The following is a 24689-nucleotide window of genomic DNA, read 5'->3' as shown; positions in this document are numbered from 1 at the left end:
GTGCGCTAATCCTGCATTGCAGCAGAAGGGTAGGGGGGCCTGGCCAGAGCCCTGTGGTACCCCAGGCCACAGAGCGGATTCCGGTGGTGTCGGTTTTAGGTTTTTAGGAGACCTGACACCATCCCAAAGCAGATGGAGGACACTGCTGTGTGTTTTTCTTTTTGTGTTTTTGTGTGTGTGTGTGTGTGTGCATGCGTGTGCGCATGTAATACAAATAAACAAAATGCCGCCTGTGCTCCGGTGAGCAGGATTATTGTTGTTCAAGTGAACAGCAGTTGTTATGAGTTTCCGGCCAGTAATCCCAAAATACAGCATTAATTATTAAACAAACTAGAAGCAGGAAATCATTTGAAGCCATTGTTGGACTTAATATTGGAAGCTAACATTTATCTTGCTAACGTTAGAGACGCTCGAATAAATGAAGCTACGAAGGAACTTAAAGTTAGCTTAACTGTCACACTGAAGCTAATACTGGAAGCAAAAGACTGACTTTAACTTGAGAAATTGAAGATTTTCTAGATTGGCGGTTTACTTTATCTTCGACGTGCTAGCATATGAGCTAATACTATTAGTGAGTCAGAGTGTGAAGAAAAAAATACAAATGGTGGCGAGACTTGTGCCCTGGACTTTAATGAGGTAGGCTGTTGCTATCACTGCTAATTAAGTCCGCCGCTTCGCTAAAACGCAGCGCTAATCCTGTTAGCCCGCAATCGAGGAGGAAGCGGAGGGAAAGGAACCAGGGCAAATTAGCGGAGAAGATGTGAAAATGAAACGATAGGAGGAGTGGCTGGGCTCCTCGGCGCACTTTTATTTCCCAATTAGCCGAGCAGGAAGTCGTTAGCTGCCTCGTGTCGCCATGACGCTACGCGCTCTCCTGATTAGCCGCCAAATCTGCATCTTGTTCTTTCCTCACAGTCTGCTCGACTTCTTCTCATCTTTGGAGCTTTATGGAGACAAATTGGGTGTTAGCTGAGTCTGTCGCCAGCGCGCACACACATTCAACATCATGATGACCCCAATAAAAACCTCATTCAATTAAAATGTGAGCTCCCCTATGGACATTTTCCATCTTTTTTTTTGTCATATTTCAAAGAAATGTGACTTTTCATTTTAGCATAATATTCCATAAATGCTCACATTGTTCTAGTTTGTCACCATTTAAAAGTCAGGCTAAAATTCATTCGCATAGATTTATCTCACTTTTTACTCAATTTACTCACTTTATTTCCTTCAACGGTTACTTGAACTACTTGAGCAAACACTTTTTTCCCGCCTGTGTATGTTCACTTGAAAGCATCTTTGGCAACATCTTCTCGATGTGTGTGTGTCCGGTTGCCTTATCTGTCCCAGTCGCAGACTCCAGAGCCTGCGGTACACATTCCACCAGCTCTGAACACAACGCCAGCTGGCACACACACACTCAAAATCGCACACACATACACAAAAACACACACACGCACGCACCGAAGTCTCAACCAAGCCTGCACGTCGGAGGATAGCGCTCGAGGAAGTCAGAACGCGGGAGAAGAGGAACGTGTTTTTGATCAAAGCAACCTTTCAATGGTGAACTTTGACCTTGAGGTTGTGAGTGTGTGTTTGTGTGTAGCAACAGGGGTGTAATGTGAAGCAGACGCTTTGCAGGGGCAACGGATGAAGACGACAAGTGACAATCATGTGCAGATGGAGGCGGAGGTAAAAGTGGAGCTAGCACCCCTGGCTCGCAGTCAACGGTTCTGGGTTTGAATCTCGCAAAATAAATAACTTAAGCAAGAAGTCAGTAAAAAGAAAGAGATACAACTGTGATGCTCCAATGAACCTAATTTGCATAATCCCGCCCCCACGTCAAGTTACCAAAAGGTAAGCAGAGCTGCAATGCTAGCACACGTTAGCCTTGGCTAACAGCGTTAAGCTAAATTGCCGACGTGAGCTGTTTGTGGTGCATGACCCGACACCATTTTTTTTCTAGTCAGCTTATTTTCAAAATTTAGCATTTTTTTTTTCAATCTCCTTTAAAGCAAGATGAAGATGAGGAGATGAAGGGGAGGAAGTGGAGGAAGTGCTGCTGAAGAGTCTGCAGGCTGTATGTTCAGCTTTACTCCATCAAGCTTGTTTTGAGCCCCGACAAAAAAAAAAATATATCATCGTGCTGAGTCAGGTGTGCGTGCTCGTAAATGCGCGCCACTGCTGTTTGACCCGAGGACGAAGCGAGACGTGAGGATGAAAAGAAAGTTCAAGATGAAGGAAGAGGATGTTCACACTGGGCGAGCGAGCCGACACATCACAACCGATTTGAAGCGGGACGCTGGCGACCGCGAAAAGGTCAAAGGCTCCGAGGGACGTCTGAGGACAACACGAGCGCTGCCTCCAGCTGTTGGACTCATTAACAATATTTGCTAATTAGACGGAATTTTTAAAAATGCCAACTCAGCAGATCTTGCATGTTCTCGGGGTGCGTTTGGGAAAAAAGTCAACGCTGCAAACTTTGCCTTTCAGTACATGGAAAGAAGCAAAAAGAGTGAAGAAAAAAAAAAACCTGAGCTTCTCTTAGGTTCAAGCACTCTCCCGTCTCCTCGCTAACCTGCCCCAGCGTGCCCACGTCGCCGCTGTCATCTCACCGCGCCGCCGCCGTCCATCACCCGCCACCGTCTGTCATCAACCCTTAACCTCCCCACACCCCTTGGCGGCGAATTCCAGACGCGGGGCCTCCTCGGACATCTGCGCGCCATCCGTCCATCTATCCCGTTTTCCATATCGCTTATCGTCACTTGGTTGACTTTTGGTGAAAGAAGCCGGGTCGACCTCTGACTGGTCATCAGCCAATCACAAGACGGCATTTCGTTTTTGAAACTGAATTAAGCCTCCTCTGACAGATAAAAGAGCCGAAGCAATTTAGCAATAACATTATTTTCAATTAAGTTGCGTCGCCACGGCAACATTTGTCATGCGGTGCAATTTGCTGGTGTGCAAAATCTAATGTTTGACGAGTGACATTTTTTGGTGATTGGGTGTCAGATGAGGAGCCGCCGACATGGCGTCTGTCATCAACACAGCTGGAAGGGGACACCCCTCGAAAAAACACACAAAGGCGCCACTTCACGTCTCATTGAGCAAAGTGCCGGTAGTAACCAAAGTTTGTTTCGTCGACTCGTAAAAGAAATAAATCGGCTTTTTAAACAAATCCAAAATAGTCCCAGATTAACGTGGGATTAAATTAAAATCACAATTTTGAGATTCATGCATGACAACAATGCTCGTGACGTGCATCATCGGTGACACACACACACACGAGGCTCAAGTAGGTGTTAACGACCGCTGAGGCTGGACCTCTTGGCACGGAGCCCCCTCCGTACACACAACGACACAGATTTATTTTTGCACACCTCTTCATCGTGGGGCTGGTAATCCAATATGAAGCAGGTTTGTGTTTGCGAAACTGCGGCTTCAAATCAGCTCTGACAAGACGAGCACCGCTCGCACCCTGGGGCTCATTTTCGTGCACGTGTGTGCGTGCGCGTGTGTGCGTGTTTTGTCCTCGCCGAAGCGCTATCTATGCGACACTTGAAACAAGTTTCGACTTTTATTTTTACTGAAATTTGCATGTGTGTGTGTGCACCGGTTCATTGTCATAATGAATCTCCCTCGCCCATATTTTGTTTGTGTTTACTGTGTGTGAGTGACAGTAGGGGGGGTGGAGTATTTTGCAATGGCTTATTTCTACCGGATGTTGATTTCTATTGGAAAATTGCTGTCATTAAAATGAGTCATTATTTCTATTCTTAAAATGAAAACGTGTGAAGTGAGTCACCACAGCGACAAAATTGTGATGGACAGTCAATGCACGGCAAATAAAATGAGCTGGCATGAAAGCAAGTGTTTGTGTAATTAATTTGTGAGTGTGTGTCTGTGTGTGTTAGAATGGGTCCATGTGGTGAAGGAAGCATGTGGGTCAGGTTTCCAGGGACCGCTGGCAGCTGGCTGTGTGTGTGTGTGTGTAGGTGTGTGTGTATGTGTGTGTGCATGATGGGAGTCAGCCATGATTGAAGTAATTATTACAACAGTCCCACTTGTACTTTCTACTTTGTGCTTTTAATTGACTACAAACAGACCTGAAGTCACCTCGTAACCTGGCAATGACACCCCCATCCCAGAATGCAACACTGCAGAGGACGCCATGACAGTGCGGAGTCTTTCGTTTCGAACGGAACGGACATTTTTAGCTGAGTGCTTATATTAAAAGAAGTTCTCGACTTCCTGATTGCTTGGTTGCCTTGGGGGACCGACTCCCCCGCCCCCTCCCCCCTGGGGAGACACAGATAAGCTGCAGGGCAAAAAGAGGAAAAAAAGTTTGTCCCCAGGTCGTCCGCTTAGCCTGCAGAGGAACTCCCCGAGAGGCGGAGCCCGCAGGGAGAGGTGTCACGCTGGAGATTGACGGACAGGCTGAGGGGACGCCAAGCTTCCTGAAAGCATTCGCCACGCTGCCTTTCAAAATGACTTTGTTCAAGTCTGGATTTCAAACTTTCAACAAGAATAATGATAATAAATCAGCGGCGGGCCCTTCTGGGCACTAAGACAGGGGGCGACAAAGCACTACTTTTGTCCAAATGAAGCACCCACTGTAATGGTTCCTCAACAACAAGACACCACTTTTGTCCAAAATCGGTTCCTTCAAACTTTCCCATTTGAAATGTTATTTAATCTCATAAAATAAAATAAAAAATGTCTTTATGGATTTTTCTTTTGCATCAGTTCAATTCAAAAACATTTCCCACACAAAAATATCAATAAGAACAGCAGGGTTTGTTTTTTGGTTTTTTTTGCTGTTGAAGGTCTACTGACAGCTAAAGGATTCAGGAAATGTGATTGGCGTTTCCATGGTTACTGTTTGGGCTCTCGCCTCCATGGAACGGGTACCCATGCTGATTGGACGACCTTGTCCTAGTTGGCCTCGCCCCAGGCTGCGGCTGATTGGCTGTCAATAAGCCATTAGGATGTTCCACGAAGGCCAAAGCGAAACAAAACCGAACAGTGAGTCCACACGCGCAACTACTCTCAGCCTGGATAACGCCCCCTAGAGGCCATCAAACGCATTACAGACAACAGGAGCACTTGAGTTGAACTAATTCATATCAATTGCTTGAACCACAGGTGCTCATCTGGAAGCTAGCATAGCATTAGCAAGCATTCACGCTAAACAAAACACATTTTTTTTCTGTGTGTGTGCTTTGTTCTCCTTTAAAAGGTCATTTCAGGGAGCGTCAGCATGTGGCCACCATAATTTATCCCGCGGCATTTTTGCACACGCACAAACATTAACACACACACACCAGCGAGACAACATGCATATCGAGAGTAGTGTGATCAATGCTTGTGACAATGACAGACACACAAATGCACTCTCTGTGAAGCTCAGCTGCCTCCAGGACACACAATCCGATAGTGTTTGCGCTTACAAACACACACATCGACGCACACATGGACTCACAGCAGTGGCAGGTTGCTTCGCGCCTTTGGCAAAATCCACAAATAAAGACAATAGAATAAACCTGTGCGACAAACCTCGTGTGTCACCTCGAGGCTCACACACACACACATACAAAAAAGCGGCGACACAAGCGGACGTTTGTGTAGCCGCAATGAGCTATAAATATTACTTAACGGCTTAATGAGGGAAGAGTCGGCCATTCCGACAGCCACGTAAACACTTTTGGATTGATGCAATCAAAGCCTTGCTCTAAATAAGTTTTTCCATCCATCCATCTATAAATTAAAAAAAATAAAAAGATCAAAAAAAGTTTCTCGCTACAGCGTTCAGAATATTGTTGTGTGAAATAATAATCAAAGTTATCCGCTTTGTGTGCGCAGTTTGAATTTTCCTGGCCGTGATTCGGGCTCATTACAATCCTTTTGTCTCGCTGCGCTACTGATCTTTATTTGGCTGAGATAATCGTTTCTCTCGCGCCGCAAAGACAACTTTAAGGGATTAGAAATGACTGTTTGTCTCTGTGATCAACTCATAGCTTTTTTGTTTTTTTTTAAACTCAACAGTAGATGAAAAAAAAAAAAATCATGATTCTCTTTCAGTCGCAAAATATGTCGCCAGAGGCTTGTTGGCATTGAGGAGCAGCGAAAAATGGTTGCCCGATTTTGCCGCAAAAAAAATTTCACACTGCAACACAGCATCTCAGTCTAACTATTAAATAATATCTGTCCAAGTTGACTTGTTTGTTTGATTTATATGGGCTTAGCATTTTTCAAATGACCTTCTGTTTCCCCTTTCAGTTAGCTTAGCTTGTCTCTTGTCGATTCCAGACACGGTGGCGACCAATCAGACCCTGACGTGGCGACACATCCGCCCCCGGGTTTGACCGGTGACAAAAAGCAGAGCGCCTCAATCAGAGCTGGAGTTTACACCACGTTCAGCAGCGTGTCCCACAAATCACACAAAAGACGGCCTGGCCTGGCCTGGCCCGTCCGCCGTAACAAAAACAAAGCTTCCTGTCGGAAGGGCCCGAGGGTCTGGGCGGCAGAAGCGGGGCCTGGGGGGGGGGGGTGTCCAGGTGAGCAAACACGGCTAATTAGCGCAAATAAACAAGAGCCACGTGGCTAGCTTGCGCTGATTGAACAAACGTGACCTGGATGCTGAGCCGCCGCCCAGATGGGGCCAGTTTAGAGTCGCGCTTAAACATTTACTTTGCTGGTGGGATGTGAGGTTATGGCGGGCGGCGGGACCAACATCTGGATGTCGTTTCATCTTGTCAAACAGGACGTTGTCGTCCTCGACACTCGGCTACTTTGTTTTGAAAAGGGCTCAGTCTCAACTTTGCAGTTTGGATGAAGACCACATCAACCTTATGAAAATGACATCAATCAAGTTGAGGGGGGAACAAATTGACATTTTTATGGCCCTCTTGAAATTTACATTTGGTATTGGTCGAAAAAGTATCATCGCAAAAAAAGGATATGAAATTTGGTAGTCACATCTGACCCACCAAAACTTAAAAAGACATGTTTGAAGCCTCCATTTTATGGTCACTTTATTAGGAGTCCTTCAGAGAAGATTTAAATTAAGCAAAGTTTGCGTACTTTTACGACTCAAAGAGCAAAATTTTGTTCAATACATACTTTTTTTTTCTGCCTCGCTGGTTGCTATGGTATCCCGGTGATGTATTAAGAGTTACACTTCATTTGTTAGCATAAACACACCCTCTGCTTCAAGCTAAATTACCAATCAGTGCAAAACGACTCATCGCTTCTTCGTTTACACGAGTCAAAGGTCGCAGCTGATTAGTTGAAGGCAAAGCAAACAGGCAAAAAGACAAACAAAGTGCCTCGAACAAATAAAAGCACACACTTGATGAAAGTGACTGTCAACGCCAATGCAGCAACACGTGCGTGATGTTTAAGTGCACCCACACACACAAACAAACACACGCTTGCACACACACGTGTCAACAAACCACAAAAGTGAAAAAATATACTAGAAGTAGCCGACTGATTTAACTCCATAAAAGATAAAAAGTCTGTCACTGACTTGTATAATAGCAAAAAATATATATTTTATTTGTTGAATCAATAGCAGTGATAGTGTTAGTCCAGTGAACATTACATTTGCGAACACGTACGCGCGCGCGCACACGCACGCGCATGACTTAAATGCAAAATAAGTTCAGATGGGGAAAAACTATTCACTAAATGTTAATATGATGGGACACTGTAAATCGTTCAGTCCAAAATTCATGTTGCTCGTACCTCTGTGTTTGTGGATCTTGACCATCACCTCCGCAGGTTCCGGCAGGCTGCGCGCCAGGAACACTCTTCCGGAGTCCCTCTCGATCTGCACCGGCGAGTCGGCGTCGGAGATCACTTCGAACCATCGCTGCTCGAATCTCCGGTCGGGCACCGTGAACACCACGTCTCCAACGCCGGCTTGATCCGGGACCGTCACGGCGTACGTCACCTCCTCGGCCAGGGCGCGCGATCTCCGCTTGGCCGGTTTGGTCCTCTCCGAACGACGCACCAGGACCTCCAAGACGACCGGCCCTCCGACCAGCGGCTCTTTTCCGCCATCCTTGACGTAAAACCGGGTTGTGACTCGACTCAGTCCGCGGAGGGATCCCACCAGCGTCACCTGTCCAATTTCGGGGTCCACGCGGAGCAAGTTGGACTCGGGTTGTGCGTAAAAAGTGACGCGCCCATTTACATCCGCGTCTCCGTCTTTGGCGTGGAGCCGGATCAACTCGGTGCCGAGCGGGGTGAACTCGTCCACCTCCAGGGTTCCATTACCGGTCGTGAAGTGGGGCGCGTTGTCGTTGACGTCCGTCACCTCCACCTGGATCAGCATCGGACCCCAAGCGCACCGCTCTACAGTCAGCTCGTACATGGCGATGAACTCTCGGTCCAAGCGTTTGGATGACACCAAAACCATGTGTCGCCGGTGTCCGTGGAGATGAACGAGACGGAAGTCGGACGCGTAGCTCCCTTTCAGCGTGGCCCCACTACCGGGGCAGACACCGACTACTACCGGCACAGCCACCCCGTCCACGGGCGTCCCGGCCGGGGAGTTCTCCGCGATTCTTCCTGAGTTGTGAGACCGACGAGCTGAGACGGGAAGCAGGTGGACCAAGAGGAAGAGGAGGAGAACGCGCGGGGATACTTCTTTTTGGACCATATTTCCATTAAAAAGAAATAAAACAACAAATTAACTTCTATACTCTCAATTTTAAGCCTTCTTCTTAGTCAAACTTCCTTCATTTAAGTCCCAAGTCTACATTTAAAATTTTAAAATCCATCCTCTGCGTCATGGGGGAAAAACAGTTTAAAATGATGGTTCTCTAAGTTGATAAAATTTCAGAAACACAAATCTACAAAAGTGAGACGTATCTCGCTAAGGAAAGGCGAGTTTGAACATCTCTGGATGGAGAGTGGAATGGGGGGAGAAGGGAGACCGGCAGAGGGAACCCAACGGACTCCATGTGGCTCTGTAGGAAACGCCCACACCACGCGGAAATGAGCCAATTGGAGAGCAGGATGGAGATTTGATTGACAGCCAGGAAAAGCGAAATTCGGGAGAGAGAAAGTCAGATTTGGTACCAGCAGTGTTGCTTCGTGGTGGGCAAATAGTGTGTTAAATATATATTTTTTACATCCTAATAACAAAATATGTGGTTTAATAAATGCACTTTACAGATGGCTCGTTTTGCTCATCAAAGTTGTCTTTCTTTGTTTTTGCTCTGACCAACCAATCAGAGGATGGACACACGATGATGTCATCAAGGCTAATTTGAAAGCTGATTGGTTCAAAAAACATTTTAAATTGCTAATCTAGTTTAAAATACTTGTCGGATTTGATTGACAGGGCAGCATATTGATGCTGTTGTCTGACTGGGGGGGAAAAAAATCTTAACATTCGTGTACACAAGTGAATACACTGTTGGGAATTGATTAAAACAATTTCATGGAATGATATTAGAATTTAGGCTGTGAATGTAGGTCACTGCCACTGATAGACTCGAAACCTTTGATTGACATTGTACCTAATAAAATGGCCTGTCTGTATTATTTATTCATCCTGGGTTTTTTTTTTTTAGTCTTGGTAAATAAACTTGCCAGGTCATTAAGCGAGAACACAACAAAGTGTCATCAATACCCGCCCTGACACTTGTGATCAATCTAGATGCTGATTGGCTGGCTCCATTGTGCTCACCATAGATCACGTATTGATCCCCAAGGAGGCAAAGATGGTCGCTCTTGTGTTTTGACTAATTGCTTTGTGATGACATCACTTGTAAGCAACCCTGCAGCGCTTATCCGTCAGCTTAGATGTTTAGAATTGAAGAGGCAAAAAAAATAAAAGGCCACTTTTGCAGACATGAATGTGTTTTCTTTGCTTTGAAAAGAGTGACAGCTCAAAGCTGCGTCGAGAAGAGGAAGCCCCCCCTAGGAGACGTCAGAATTATCTCCACATGTTGGCGGCGGCGGCGGCGGCGGCCTGATGAAAGCTAAGCGACGCTTTCAGAGCGAGTGGCGAGATGGCAAAACGATGTGAAGGATGAATAAAATCACTTTGTTTGCTCTTTCTTTTTCATATGAACTTCTTTCCATTTAAGCGCGAGTAAAAACAATCACGAATCATTTAGGAGGTCAAAGGAGACCACAAAGTGACGTCACGTGACCCCACGGTGAGGTCACATGACCAACCTCATCCATACTCGAGACAGATGGCTTGCATCAGTATGCATCTGTTTGCAAAATGTCACACGGCAATCTGACAACCATCAACCTGACTGACACACACACGTGTGTGTGTGTTTTCGCAGCAGATGGAGACCAGCCGTCAAATGACACTCGAAATTGTACGCCATTTCCCCAATCACAGGTGACTGACAGGCAAAGTGTGTGATTATCTAACGCGCACACACACTTTTAACGGCCGCTAACTTTAATTATAATTGAGCCTGACAAACGAATCAAAAAAATGTTGCCGGGTAAAAATATGGGATGGCTGTGGGGCTCGTCAGAGTTGAAGGCGCGCCAGACACACACACATGATGACGTGCACATGGAGTGGGTGTTTGAAGCTATTTCTTTCCACTCTGTCTCTAATAACGGTGTTTTTAAAGAGCTGTCAATCTAGCGCTGCCAGAAACATGATGGGATGCTATGTGATGTTTCCACAGCAAACGACATGAAGGGATGTTTGGATGGACTCAAGGCAAAGATGAAAGTGAACAAACAGCTATATTTTTTTTTTTTCTGGCATGGCATCGATTTATAAGTCCACCAAATGTCATGCTGCTAAGTCAAACTGGTTTCAAGTTTTGTCATTTGTCCTTCCATTTCGTCAAATTTGGGAATGTTCAGCTAGCTAGCTAATTTTAGCGTCGCGCCTGCTAACACTAGCGGATGTAATATTTGCCCAGAATGAATAAATCTTCCAAATATGGTGAGGCCCTTTTTTCAAAAAGACTGTGTAAAAATATTTGCAAAATATCTACTTTGTAATTGAAGAAACACAAATGCAGGTTTTAACACCTTTAAAAGCTTTCATTTACATAAAAAAAACATTATGATGTCGTCTCCGCGATTAGGCTTTTACAATGTGTGCTAGTTTCCGAGGCTTGTTTGCGCTATAAAAGCACCTCATGTGCCTGTGTGGACAAAAAAAAAAAAAAAAAAAAAAACATCATTACCATTTTTAATGCGAAGTAAAAATATATTTTGATGTCCTCAATCTGCAGCTGCGGGAGCAACAACGACATTAATTACACGTCGTAAAGGGATTACACGTGCACACTAAAAGGGATAATATGCAATATTGCATGTGGTGCGTTTGCATCACGCGTGCTAAAGCCGCTAATGTGAGTCGATAAATTAGCTGCAATAAATAACAAGATTGCTTCGCGGGCGAGTGAGGCAGAAAAAAAATAAGGTGTGTGTTTGTGTGTATCCGGTGCTCCTCAATTATTTTCTGTTATGGCCCCCTAGGAAGAAAAAAATATTTCACCCCCCCAATTCTCCTCAATGACTATAAATAGTATCATTTGTCTATAAAATTGTGATAAATATACTTTTGCATGACGTATCCTAATAAACATGTTCCCCTGGGAAACTATGAACAAAAGTATTGGGACACAACAAAAGTGGAAAAATAGAAGGGAGTTTTGGATTTGGACAAAAGTATTTCTGACATGAAGCGGATTCTCCCTCTGAATGAGAGTCAAGTCGGCGTGATATTTAAAGGATGGGCGAGCGACGCTTTGGCGAGGCCCGGGAGACGTGTGTAGGGAAAAAGATGATCAGGATGAAGCAGACGCTGCGGGTAAAAAGCACTTTGTCAAAGCAGGAAGGCGCAAGTAAAGCTGGAGGCCAAAAAGGAAGTGGCAGGAAGCCCCGGTAGATACAGAAGAGGATTGCGAGACTGGGAATGTGTTTATATTCACGATATTATGCCCTGTATAGTGAATTTGCCATTTAGAATGGCTGCAACACCAGTTATTTGAGGGTGTGCACACTTTTGCAACCACATTATCTCAGTTATTTTTACTTTGCCTCCTCAAAATGTGTACAGGTTACAGGTCACTAGCTAAAAAAAAGTTTTGTATCACAAAAACCTGGCATGTAAACAAGTGTGTGTAGACTTTTGATATTCAAATCATATAAAATTTCATACATAGCAATTCAGGAGAAGGGAATTAGTGAATGATTCCAAACATATCCTGGAAGCTTCATTTCCTCGTGGAAAGAATAAAAGGAGTCATCTGTGAGCGTGGAATTCCGTCGCCTGATCCGCCATCACCGTCGACTCCGCCGCGCGTGCTAAAGCGCTATAATACGTCCGCCACTGCGCCGCGTACGGCGCCACTTTGATGATGATGATGAAATGCGACGGGCAGCTGAGACGTTTCCCGAGAGGAACGCTTTGCTGAGACCAGACAAGGGCACGTTCACGGCGGGAGGATCTAAGCGAGGATGGGATTTTTTTTCTTTTTTTACTGACAGGACAAGCCAAAATGTCACAAAAGCAACCTAACGCATTCCCAGCGACCCCAAAAATACATTTCAAATTATTAGACTTCAAAGTTAAACACTGTCACAGAAGCAGCAACATCAGCTCAATGAAAACAATCATTGATCATCACATCGAGCTCTAATCATCCTCCATGTCGTCATTTTCTGATTCTTGTTGTCCAAAATCTTTTTGTTCCGCGCTAGCCGAGCGGAAAAGCGGAGGCGTTTCAGAAAGCAACGGACCACCGGCACCAATGACGTGATGGGAGAGACAGGTGGGAGAGAGAGAGAGGTGGGAGTGAGACAGGTGGAGGAAAGACAGTCTAAAGCTAGACAAGTGGGAGGGCACATACTAGCATGGCCTTGTAGCATGACACATTCCGAAATTTCAACACGCCGTGAAGTCGGATTGAAAAAATGTAGCAAAATATCAGAGCTTAAAAGCAAAGCGATACAGATAAGCTAGCAAGATAGCTTAGCGATATATAGAGTCAACATATCAGTGTGACGCATCTTAGCAAGCTAGCATAGCCAAGATAATGTAGCTAGCAACAATGTAAAACGTTGTAGTGAAATAGTGTAAGTAGCTAGCGTAGCATGTCGTCGTACGGCACAATATAACGATCTTCGCTAAACATCAGTGAAAAGTTTAGTATTGTGAAATATTGTATAAATATTAGCCTCTTAGCGGTATGCTAACAAATGTGCCTATTAATTTATTAATGACCCAATCTTGTTTATATCCCGCTGCCGTCCACTGGAGGCTATACAGTGATAATTACGACATGGATGTTGCAAATATGGCAGCCGGGGGAGCGGCTTCGGGAAAGTATGTCGGGTCAGTGAAGCGTGAACCCCGACGAATTTTAAAAGCGTCCACAGGGTGATGTTGCGAAGTGACTTCCGCATGAATATTCATGAGGACTTAATGTCACATGACCGGAGGCGGGTTAAATAGCGAAACATTTTAGTTTTAAATGTGTTCGCCCCCCAAACATATTAACCGGTGAGTATGATACCAGATTTTTAAAAAACCGAAGCTTTTTGCTTTGTCCCTGATCCGACCGATAAAGAACAACAACGAAATTCGACTGTGCTTCGATTTCACGCAGACTTCTTAATAATGATTCATAGTTTTTCTTTATTGATCCCCAAGGAAATCCCAATAGTGTTTGAGTCAAGCGTGTGACGCTCATCCAGTCTGTTTCATCGGCCTGAGTTCTTTTCATCTCAGCCAACGTGCCTGGCAGACACAGGCGGCAAAGTGACGACGGCACCCGGGGGTCCCTGAACGCACCACGGCACGTCCTCGGCAATTCAGCTCGTAAGTCGTGAAATCTCCCGACGACATCACGCCTGTCACAAACATGCGCACGCACTCACGCACGACCATCCAAAGAAGACATCCTGTCTCATCAGATAATTTCCTCCCTGTAGGAAGTGTCATTAAGAATCCCGCAGATTTCACATTGCGACTTCCTCCAACTTACAAAAACACACGTAGCGGCGTAACTTTTTTTGTTACGCTAAAACATTACAAACTGTACAGCAGGGGTGTAATAAATATATGAGCACCTCATATTATATACAGTAAAAGCTACAAAACAAACTGACAAATAACTCGTTTTTAAATCAGTAAAAACTGGTCAAATATTTAAAAAAAAAAAGATATTAAAAGTGAAGACAATTTGATGCACAATTTGTCTTTGCGGGCCAGATCAAATATCGTATCTGGCCCCCGGGCCTTGAGTTTGACACTTGTGCTGTACAGTCATAAAAAAAACCAAAAAAAAAAACAATGATGTCATTCCTTTTAGTGATTGAACGACATGAAAAGTGGAACACAAGAACGAGACGTTTGCTCGTCACCTGACTGCTGACCGCGCTTGCATTAGGTGTGTGTGTGTGTGTGTGTGTGTGTGTGTGTGTGTGTGTGTGTGTGTGTGTGTGTGTGTGTGTGTGTGTGTGTGTGATAAATTGGGTCGCAAAGGGCTGTGCGTGCCTGAGGGCCACTTGTCTGACACCCCCTCCCCGAAACGTTCAGGTTGGTGCAAGACTGCAGCAAAAAAAAAAAAAAAAGAAAGAAAAAAGGATGGACGTGCTTCCTCGTTCGGGATGAGATGAGCATGCTGGAGTGGAGCCAGTTGGCGCGGCTTCAAAGAGGTGTGAACGCCAGCGACCGTTCGCATCGCGCTAGGTTTTTCCCTTTTCTTTTTTTTTTTTTAATTAAAATGTGAGAAAATCAATGCTGATGCTCTGTTTGGATGTCATGGAACTAAACGAAATTTGACCACATGAACTTTGACTTTTCGAGGACAAGTTTGCGTTTTACTCATGGGATCGTTTATGCAAAAAAAAAAAGTGCAGAGGTGCCTTGACTTGCGAGTTTTTCAAGTTACTTGGTTTTGCCTTGAGATACAAGGAAACATTTCAGACATGAGTGCGCTTCAGGCCCCTCCCGCTAGGTGGCGCGTTTGTAAACAACTACACACAAAAACATTACCTACTTGCAAATAGTGAGCCCAAGTGATCTTTTATAAAAGTTTATTGATGACTTTACGATATGATTATGAACCTGCCATTTATAAAAAAAAAACTTTACGAGGGTAACCTCGGACTAAAGTGTGACTCCAAAGACACGCTTTTGACAGAAGCAATAAATCTCCGATTTGCTTTGCTCCATGAAATTAAAATGATTTTAGTTAAAAAAAAAAAAAAAAAGCCCTCCTAATTGGGTATGAATAAATCAGCAAATTAATCAACAAAACTAATGAATTGAAAACAAGTGGCTGCTTGCTTGGGCACACTTCTGCAGGTGGAGGCTGAAACTGAAAGCACAATTTGACCAATTTCACGCATGTTTTCTTTTTGCCCCCGACACCACGTAAGTGTGTGTGTGTGTCTGCCTGTGTGTGTTTGCTTTGCGTTCAAAATGAGGTCAGCCGCGATGCTTCCAACACACTCCTTCCCCGTCTCTCTAACCTTTAGAGAATCCTGCCGACACTCAGATTAACTCTCAGTGAGGGTAAATCCTGGACGACAGCTCGAGCATGTACACACACACACAACACACACACACAGGCTCTCAATTTCTCAATCTGGGGAAAATATAAACATGAACTTGAAAGTCTGCAAAAAAAAGTAAAAGCTCAGACGACACAAGCTCTCGATCTGTCTTTAACTTTCTAATGCATACACACACAGACACACACACACACACACGTTCAGTGAACTTTGGGGACGTGGAGGTAAAAAGCTGACTCGATTTGACGGGAGGTGTGCCGACTCGGCACAACTGAGCGAGCGTCTGTGCGATTTGACGCCAAGCTGCCGCGGCTGTCAGCTCAGAAAAGCTCGACTGGCTTTTTTTTTTTATTTTATTTTATTATTACTACATCAGCTATATCATCTCCGCACACATCTAGCTTATTTCCACGCAATCGTAGCAGTTTGAATGTTTGTAACATTTATGCTAATGTCTGTTTAGCCCGTCTATGGCATTTCACGTTATTTGTTAGCTTTAAGCTAATACACTTTGTTAAATCTAAGAGAGAAATCATCAATTGGTTTAAAAAAAAAAAAAAAAAAGGGTAATTTTCTGACTTGATGTTTGAAGTAGGTCTGGAACGTCGCTCCCTTGATAAACAAGGATATAAAGTCATTCTTTACCAGTAGGGGGCGTACTTGAGTTTCATCAAGGCGGGACCATCGACAAGACATTTGATTGAGAGCTGACCTTGTGTAGCTGACTTATGACACTTTCTTATTTTATGGCGAGTCATCAAACCTGCCATGCTCCGCCCACACGCAATGATGGAAACTCAAATCCTTCGCAACTTAGCGTCGGAACTTCATCTTAATATACATAACGAGTTTTTAAGGCTCCCAGGAAATTAGCATAATACTTCAAACCAAAATGGCCGACTTACTGTATCTTTTGGAGCACAACTTTTTTGTGGGTCTACTCTATTTATACGAGTCCACCAAATTTCATGTTGCTATATGAAGGGCTGGATTTTCAAAAGGTTCAGTGAAGGCTCCCTGAAAATGCCGAAAATCTTTGTGTGTCTTTTTTTTTTGTGGGTCTCCTCTTCACGTTACACGTCTACTAAATTCGATGTTGCCATGTGAAACTGTCTTAGGGGGCTGAATTTCAAAAAAAAAATTACATTGTGTCCCTAAGAAGGATGCGGCAAACACACACACACACCCGTGCGTACATACAGTAGACACACATGCGCACACCCCAAGGAAAGGGATTATTATTATCGCACAACACACACACACTGGTGGGCAGGATATATTTATTTATTTTCACACTCTCCGCACACTCACACACATTGATGTGTAATCTCAAGAAGAGGGTAGCAGGCACAAGATGAGGATTTACAGCATCATGTTGCTTTTTCTCACTCCCAATGGCCCCCTTTGCCACCCCCCCAACACCTCACACACACTGACACACACACACACATAAGCCTGCATGAAATAAGGCCCTGCGTGGCATAAATCTCCGCAATGTCAACTTTAGTGAAACCGATCACTCAGCTGAGATGTGATTGGCCGATTCCCAGGAAGTACATATATGTGTACAGTACATTGCTAGTCAGTCTAAAAGCAACCATTAGTTTTAGTTTATTTTTAATTTTTTACAGTATGTCCCTATTTTTTGCACATCCTAATCTTGATATAAAGACAACCACCAATCCCAAACGCTTTATAAAGTCACATAAACCTATTTTATTAAAGACTTTTAAAAAAAAAAAAAAAAATCCTGAGATTTTCGGTTGTTTTTTTGTTTCCATTTCGGCTCATCGTGTTTACCATAAACCAAGAAGACTGCGAAAAGGCGGAATGGGATGAAAAAGACTTCAAATAGCCCTTATGAAAAATTTAAAGTTCCAATTTAACGGCAGTGCAAACAAACAGCCACGTCAGAACTTTTGCGCGGCGTACGGTCGGCGCAGTCAGGCGGACGCGGCGGCGGCCAACTTGAAGATGATGCCGTAAGACGGACGAGCTTTTAAAAGAAGAAAATGTTGTGTTTTGTTTTTTTGGATTTGGGAGCACAACACTAACCTGTCTTGAAACCCTGTCTTCAAATCTTATTCCTCTCCAGTCCCTAATTTAAATCTTAAACCCTCCAATGTGCTTGAAACCCTAATTTGAAGTCATTTGAATCCCTAACCTGAACGACATCATGAAGCCTTACTTCTAAAACACAAACCCTGTTTTAAAACTCCAATTCAGTTCAGAACAAAGACTCCAAAACCTACTTGGAATGTACAAACCCTATCTTGAAACCTTCCTTTCCGGCTCGAAACCCTAACTTACTGCTGTCATTCCAGCGTACGGGACAAAAGAGGCTCCACGGCCGGACCGTCCGTCGGTTCCGGAGGCGTGACGACCAATCATTTGGGCGCTTTCACGAGGATAATTTACGGAGGCGTCAACGAGATGGATGAGGCCGCCGGATGTGGCAACACGGGCGTAAAACTTCCACACACGTACGATCGGCGCGCACACACACAAACATAAGTCATCTTCGTCAGCGCAGGGGTAAGAAGACGGCGTCAACCTTGAGGCCGCGTACACAACATGAATCAAAAAAAAAAAGAAGAGGAGGAAGAAGGCGAGCCAGCGAGGAAATAAATCCACACTTGGATGTTCAGCACACAAACACACGACAAAGACCACACTACAAACCACTGAATGGTCAAAACCCTCATCTGAAATGATAATCTTGAAATTCTAATTTAAAATAATAATTAACCTGTCTTGGACGAATATTTCGAAACCCTACTTTGTGAGCGAGATACTTTTATGCCGTGATAAAGTTGTGTAGCAGTGATGTCACCGTCACGGTTGCGCATAAGTGACGATTCAGCGGGAATGAATGACTGCTGCAGGTTGTTGTTGATCATTGAAATGTCCAGCGGACGTTTACAAGCACGCCGCCTGTTACTTCATCTTTGTCATGGATTTACTGCACTCACACACACACACAAACACACACACAAACAGTGTGAATTATGCTCGATGGCTGCTATGCATTGATCATGTGACTTAACTGCTGCTGCACGTTAAAACAGGAAAGAGCAAAGGCGGAAAGATTTGTGGCCCGCACTCATATTGATATGCCGTAATACAATTATTGCGCATACATCACAACATTAAGCTTGTATTGAAAGCCGTTTGTTTGAGACGTGTCACATGTAAGAAATTAAATAGATGATAAATAAAGGTGTATTGTATTGTAATACTTTCTGTCTTTCTTTCAACTACTTTAATGAAGTGCTCACTTTATCATATGGTGAGCTACTGTAATGTAATCGAATTTAACATGCAGTTTAGTTTATTTTCTATTTCATCCATTCATTTTGGAGGAATAATGAAATAACAAATGCCTTTAAAAGGGCAACTAAGAAATGGAGGTGAGGCCCTCCATGTTTTAGTGACGTCACGGAAGGAAGCATCACAAGACTATCGCTTAAAATGTCAAAAAACAAGAAATGAGCAGTCTATATCTTAACACCAGTCACCAACATACGCAAACATCGTTATATATTCAGTTGAAATGAGGAAGAATTCATTTGACTTACATTTCCCATGAAGTCTGATGCCATCTCCGCCGTCTATCCGAAAAGGAGGTGCTTTAAACGGCCACACTCAGCTGATGGGGTCGGCCTCCTGGCTGGAACTCAGGTGCTCCCAGTCTTTCCAAAAAGCAAACTTTTGGGGATGGTAACGTGGTCCGTGGAGCCTCCTGGCTGAGCCTTGAGCGCTCCGACACTTTTGTGTTTGTTATTTTTTCTAAATCTATAGATACTAGGTTTGTTTCCTTTCATTTTCTTTAAGAAGCTCCCGCGCGTTCTGCAGGTGATCCGGGATGCGTTCAATCACCACTCACATAGTCGGAACTTGGGTGACTCATTTAATGCACAAAAAAAGCAATAAAAAGACCAGAAATTTGTAACCCCTGTAACTTTGCTTTGGTGAAAGTTGCTACACTTGCTGGTACAAATTTCTGGTCTTTCTTTACTTTTTTAAAAAAGTGAAAAAAAGAAATGAGAATGCTATAGTGTAAAATACTTGATTAAATACAAAAAGCAGTCATATACTGCCATCTTGTGTACACACTTGGTAGTGCAACAAAACTGTTGAAAACGTTATGAGTGATAGTAAGTATATAAAGTACATGGAGCAAGTTATAAAAATGACAAAAAAATGTGATTTCTGGAAGATATATATCAGCAATATTTAGCCATACAAACAATAAATGCTAAATGAATGTATGATTATTAAACTACTAATGCAAAATGACACAACCAAAAGAGACCAAATTTAAATGAACAGTAATCACTCCCATCGATTTATTTTTTTATTTAAAAGATTCCAATATTCTGTAAAAGAACACTTCCAAAAAAATGAAACTATGTACACAAAAAAAAAATGGCTGAACATCTCAAGGCACAGACATAAATAGCTCTCAAGAGTCCTATTAATTTTTTTTTTCTTTAAATTCAATAAATACGAGCCCGTAGTAGCGTGTAAGCAGCAGCAATGGCTCAAGTCAAGTTTCCAGGAACGAAACAGTCACGAAAAACACACAAAACGAGTGATCGCCAGTGACCACAAAGCTGCATGTTCCCCACGCTGCCAATGGGATGGAACAACCAAATGAAGAAGCACCAGGAAGTCTCTCACAAAAATCTCATTTCATGTCATTAAATTCATCTTGTTTTTTTTGGATGCTAAAAAAAAAAGGCTGCCAAGATCCCTCTCCCCACTCAGTGATTAGTCGGTTTCTCCGTGCTGCTGGGTGGTGTCAAGATGGTTGCCATAGCAACCACAGGTGAAAGCGGGCAGTTGCTGGCATCCTGAGTGTGGCGCTCTTGAGCTTTTCTCTGTCAGACAGAATCAGTTGATTCAATTTTTAATTAAATACGCAACAATTAATATAACTTTCACTGTGATTGAGCGAGACTCACCAGGAAGTCCAAGTAGGTAACGTGCGTCTGGATGTTGTGTCGGTCTTCCGTCTTCACTCTGGCGAAAGTCTTGAGCTCGGGTTTGGCCTCCGAGCGCAGCGTGTCCACGAAGGGGCTCATCCACCGCACGCACTCCGACACGCTTTCCCACGTCAGACCTAAAACACACAAAAACGTTACCTATCTGCCTTTACCGACTGTTAGCAGCATCTGCGGAACCTACCGGACACTTTGTTGACGACGTCGAAGGTGGAGAAGTGGCAGAAGGCGGCGGCGGCGAGGACGCTGTAGCTAAAGTCCAACGAGCGGATATCCATGATGCACAAGTCCAACAGCTGAGAGGACAGAACAAAAAAAGTGAGGGAGATGTTTGGAACAGGAAGTCCTCGTGTTTTGGGATGCGAGCACAGCCTCCGCTGTTGTATGTTAGCAAACAGGAAGTTCTTACCTGCGTCATCTGAATGTATATTTCCTGTGAGAACTGCGGCACAAGAAAGTTCTCATCGCCGTTCTGGGCTTCCACTTGAGCGTAAAGCTTGAGCCAAGAGATAGGAGTCTCCGGACAAAGATTCCAGTCTAATGCCTATGAGAAATCCAAAATGGAACATTCAGAATTTGCTTAAAAAAAGAGCTTGAATGTTGTTCGGAATACGGGGCGCCACCTTGAGGATTTGAAGCTCGGTGCGACGGATGTCCCACGTGTCGCAGGCGCCGTCCGTCACGTAGGCGAACTCGCCGATTTTAGGAGGGTAGATCTCCTGCGGGAGAGGACTTGAATCAGATCGATACTTTTAGGCGGCGTACGAAAAGACGAGGGTGACCTCTGACCTCGATCTTGGAGGCGATGAAGAGCGCGGTGATGCCGATGAGTTGCAGGTAGTCCTTGTTGACGTCCTCCTGAGTCAGCATGAAGCGGTCGAAGAAGTCCTGCGCCAAGTACGCCGTTTGCCGGTGGAGGCAGTACACTTCGCTCACCTGTGGAAACAAATTTTGTTTATAACTTTTACACAAAAATGTAATTTTGGAAATGTGTGGTTCTGACCTCAAGAACCCAGTCGAGGAGGATGGCCCTCATGCTGGGCTGCAGCTTTTGGTGTCTCTGCATGTAATTCTTGTCGTGAACGTACTTGAGCTCCTTGTTGAGCATTTTGATCCACACGTCGTCCGAGCTGGCCCAACTGCAACGTGGCCAAAAGGTCAATATCAGGCGTGACGCGATTCGAGGCGGCCATTTTAGGGAGGCTCTACCTGAGACAAGGGAGGGGCGAGGGCTTGATGAAGAGGTTCTTGAAACGGTACTGCTTGAAGCCGGAAAGGTCGGCGGGTTCCAGTTCTTTGTGCGGCGTCTCGATGAGGACGCACGGACTCGCTCCTTCGTCCGACCAACATTTCTACCAAAAACAAAATAGTAGACCGTCATGAATAAAAAACATGGCTGCCATCAGACGACCTGAAATATCTCAAATGGCTGATTTGACTTTTAAAGAGGTTTTAAGGCCACTTTAACGAGCGAAGCAGCAGAAGAACCATCAGCTCAGTGTGCTAATGAGACTCCCCACCCCCTTTTTAAAAAAAAAAAAAAAACCACAAACCTGAATTTCATAGCAGCTTTGTTTCTTTGCAGCGGGTTGACTCTTCTTGGAGGGCTGCTACACAAACACAAGAGCACAAACACCGACATGAACTTTTATTTTGTCGTGTATTTCTCAAAAAACCAGCCTGTAAGCGATTTTTTCTCAGTTTCCCCCCAACTGCGGTAGAACAATGTGTCTCATTTGCATAATCCCGCCCAGAGTTAGGCTGATTGACGATGATGTCTGTGCGTCAAGCGTAAAACATGCGTCAACCAACCTCGCACTTTCTTTTCCTCAGTGGCGCTCTCGGGGTGGGTTCCAGCGTGTTTGAGTCTCTGGCTTGAAGGGTGATGCGATCACTAAGAAGAAACACGATTATTGATTAGCGTCATCCATTTTTTCTCCTTGTGGGTGATCTGAAGCCTACCCCCATCTAAAATTCAGCGTGATTAGTTTTCTTTTGTGAACAACAATGTACTTGACTGACGCAGACACATTTGAATGTGATAATGGTCTGGCCCCACCCGGCCCACCCTAATCTCAGGGGGGGAGGGAAGAACACCCCCGCCCTCTCTCTCCACCCTCCCCTCACAAACAACGGCAGCAGGTGCTCACCTGCGTCTGGACATGGTCGTGGCGACTGGACTCGAGCTTCTGCAAAAGAGACAAAAAAAAACGTTAGCGTGCATCATAAAAAAAGAGGCCCGGAGATGGAAGTCACATTCCAGAGCCACTGCGGCACCTACGTGCTAAAGAGCCATCTTGTCGTATTTGACTCACAAGTGGCAATTATAAGTCAACAAAAGTCACCGAAATGCTTTTAAAGCCGAATATTGCACACACACGATGTTTTAATTCACCGCTGATGACAAAAGATGACAAAATGGTGGCTTTAAATTGAAAAAATGACTGAATACACTGAGTCTGAATTGTGTATGACACAAAAATTTGTCGTAAAATAATAAACCTAAGAGTGAAAATGACTTAGAGTGATTGTTTTGTTTGACTTCCATCATTATTTTGTGACTCTACTCACTCCAATTCTCTTATTATGCGTTAAATCATTGTGGCATACTCAAATGATAAGTACAGGGTGTGTAACAAGTTAATAACACTATAACAAAAGCTTATTAAGGATTCGTCCATTTGTATTTGACATTACGCTGTGACATTCGCATTTATACAAAACAAAATGGTGCATTTAATGTTTAAAGAATGAATATGACAGACTGACTCCAGAGGAAGAAAAGGGGGGTGGTTGTTCCCTCGCTTCCAAACAAAAAAAACTCAAAAAACACCCTACTTAAACGCACTTTTTAACCATCCAATGCTAGAATCAACCCTTCCAAACATTTTGGCGTACTTTGAGCGACGGAAATGAATCAAAACGTCAAGTTTAAGCGAGAATAGAAACGCAAAGACGCGCCAATTCGAGCAGCGTTTAGCGGGAGGATTGAAGGAGACCCCCCCAAATTCTACGGCCACAAAGTAGTCTAAAAAGCCCCCCAGACACAACCATGATGACTTTTTAACACCCCCAGCAACTAAATGAAACCCTCGTCGTCTCTTTTAACCACACTTGTGACCATTTGGAAGCGGATAAGCGCTTATATAATGCGAGCTCAAGTTTGGGAGGGAAGCTACTGTAATTAGCTGCTGTTAGCTGGGTTGCTAACCGGGTCAACATTGCTCTCGATGATGTTAATAACATAGTTATTAATACTCACAAAAGACGCTTTTATAGCCATCGTACAAGCCACGAACAACGACGAGGAGTTTAAATGTAACTTTGGAAACGAGGAAAAACGACTTTGTGAATGACATTGTCAACGACACTTTGTCTTGTCAACTTTCGTTTAAAAAAAGTGCAAAATGGCACCAAGCGAGGCAATAATGACATTGTAATAAACCAAGCGGATGTCGTTGAGTGTATATTTTCGATTTTAGGTGACAAATGATCGAAAACTGAGGCACATTCTCAAGTTCAATCTGCAACCGATTGCAAAACAAGAGAAAATAAGACTGTTTTCACCTCACTAAGCAAGATATATCTCACATAAAGCCTAGTAGGGTGAAGACAGAGTTTAAAATTGATCTTAAAGTGTATAAAAGAGGTGATCGGAGCGCTTGTCTTACCTCCAGAAGGAAGAATGAGTGAATGGATCAGCTGTGGCGCCGGCGCCAATCCTTATATCCGCCTCTTATGCCGCGCTACCACTGCGCATGCGCGTTCCCGGTTCGCACATAAACGCGCTCAAAAGTTTGAAAACGAGCGGAAATATTCTCCGGGAACCTGTCTACGCGAGCCCCGGACCCGGTGCGCCTAAACTGAGATTCAAACGCTCATTTCAGATAAACATTCGCCAATTTGAAGGGCATTTTTTCGAGTTCCCTGAGCAGACCGCGTTCATTTCAATCGGCGGACGTAATTCACGGTGTTTTTCCACTGATATACGGATTTTCCTATTTTCCGGTTGGATTTAAACGACGCGCCACAACCCCTTAACCCGACCGGAATGTGAATGAGGCAGGGAAGTTATTGCAAAGTGGCATTTATAGCCAATTTTTCACCAGCGGCCGGAGGAACTTCCGCGTTCAGGGGCGGAGTCGGCTTGAC

The 24689-nt window shown here is 44.2% G+C and overlaps 2 protein-coding genes across 3 annotated transcripts in view; both read right to left on the bottom strand.

Moving 5' to 3' along the window:
• The window catches only part of LOC148391678 (neural-cadherin), a 51273-nt gene extending 31894 nt beyond the window's left edge, over nucleotides 1-19379 (bottom strand). The window contains exon 1 of one of the 2 annotated variants that reach the window (XM_088386850.1): nucleotides 19110-19379. Coding sequence is in view for 1 of the 2 variants with exons in the window: in XM_088386849.1 (XP_088242975.1) it covers nucleotides 7750-8668 (919 nt within the window). In the remaining variant the exon portion in view is untranslated. Of the gene's footprint in view, nucleotides 1-7749; nucleotides 8933-19109 lie in introns of those variants that run through there. The other variant, XM_088386849.1, reaches the window with a different exon arrangement.
• Nucleotides 19380-19872: 493 nt separating this feature from the next.
• Nucleotides 19873-24579, bottom strand: ccne2 (cyclin E2). The gene is made up of 12 exons (XM_088387049.1): nucleotides 24209-24579; nucleotides 22688-22726; nucleotides 22350-22431; nucleotides 22091-22147; nucleotides 21747-21889; nucleotides 21541-21676; nucleotides 21327-21473; nucleotides 21161-21256; nucleotides 20947-21081; nucleotides 20722-20833; nucleotides 20499-20656; nucleotides 19873-20414 (listed from the first exon to the last, which is right to left on the bottom strand). The coding sequence occupies exons 2-12, from the start codon at nucleotides 22699-22701 to the stop codon at nucleotides 20298-20300; spliced, it is 1197 nt and encodes a 398-aa protein (XP_088243175.1). The 5' UTR covers nucleotides 22702-22726; nucleotides 24209-24579; the 3' UTR covers nucleotides 19873-20297.
• Nucleotides 24580-24689: the final 110 nt, after the last annotated feature.

This window comes from Syngnathus floridae, chromosome 10 (assembly GCF_059516105.1).
Source record: "Syngnathus floridae isolate MCC-2025c chromosome 10, RoL_Sflo_1.0, whole genome shotgun sequence".
Classification (NCBI taxonomy): domain Eukaryota; kingdom Metazoa; phylum Chordata; class Actinopteri; order Syngnathiformes; family Syngnathidae; genus Syngnathus; species Syngnathus floridae.
Note: the sequence above shows the minus strand (reverse complement) of the source record. Positions and strands in the feature narration are given on the sequence as shown.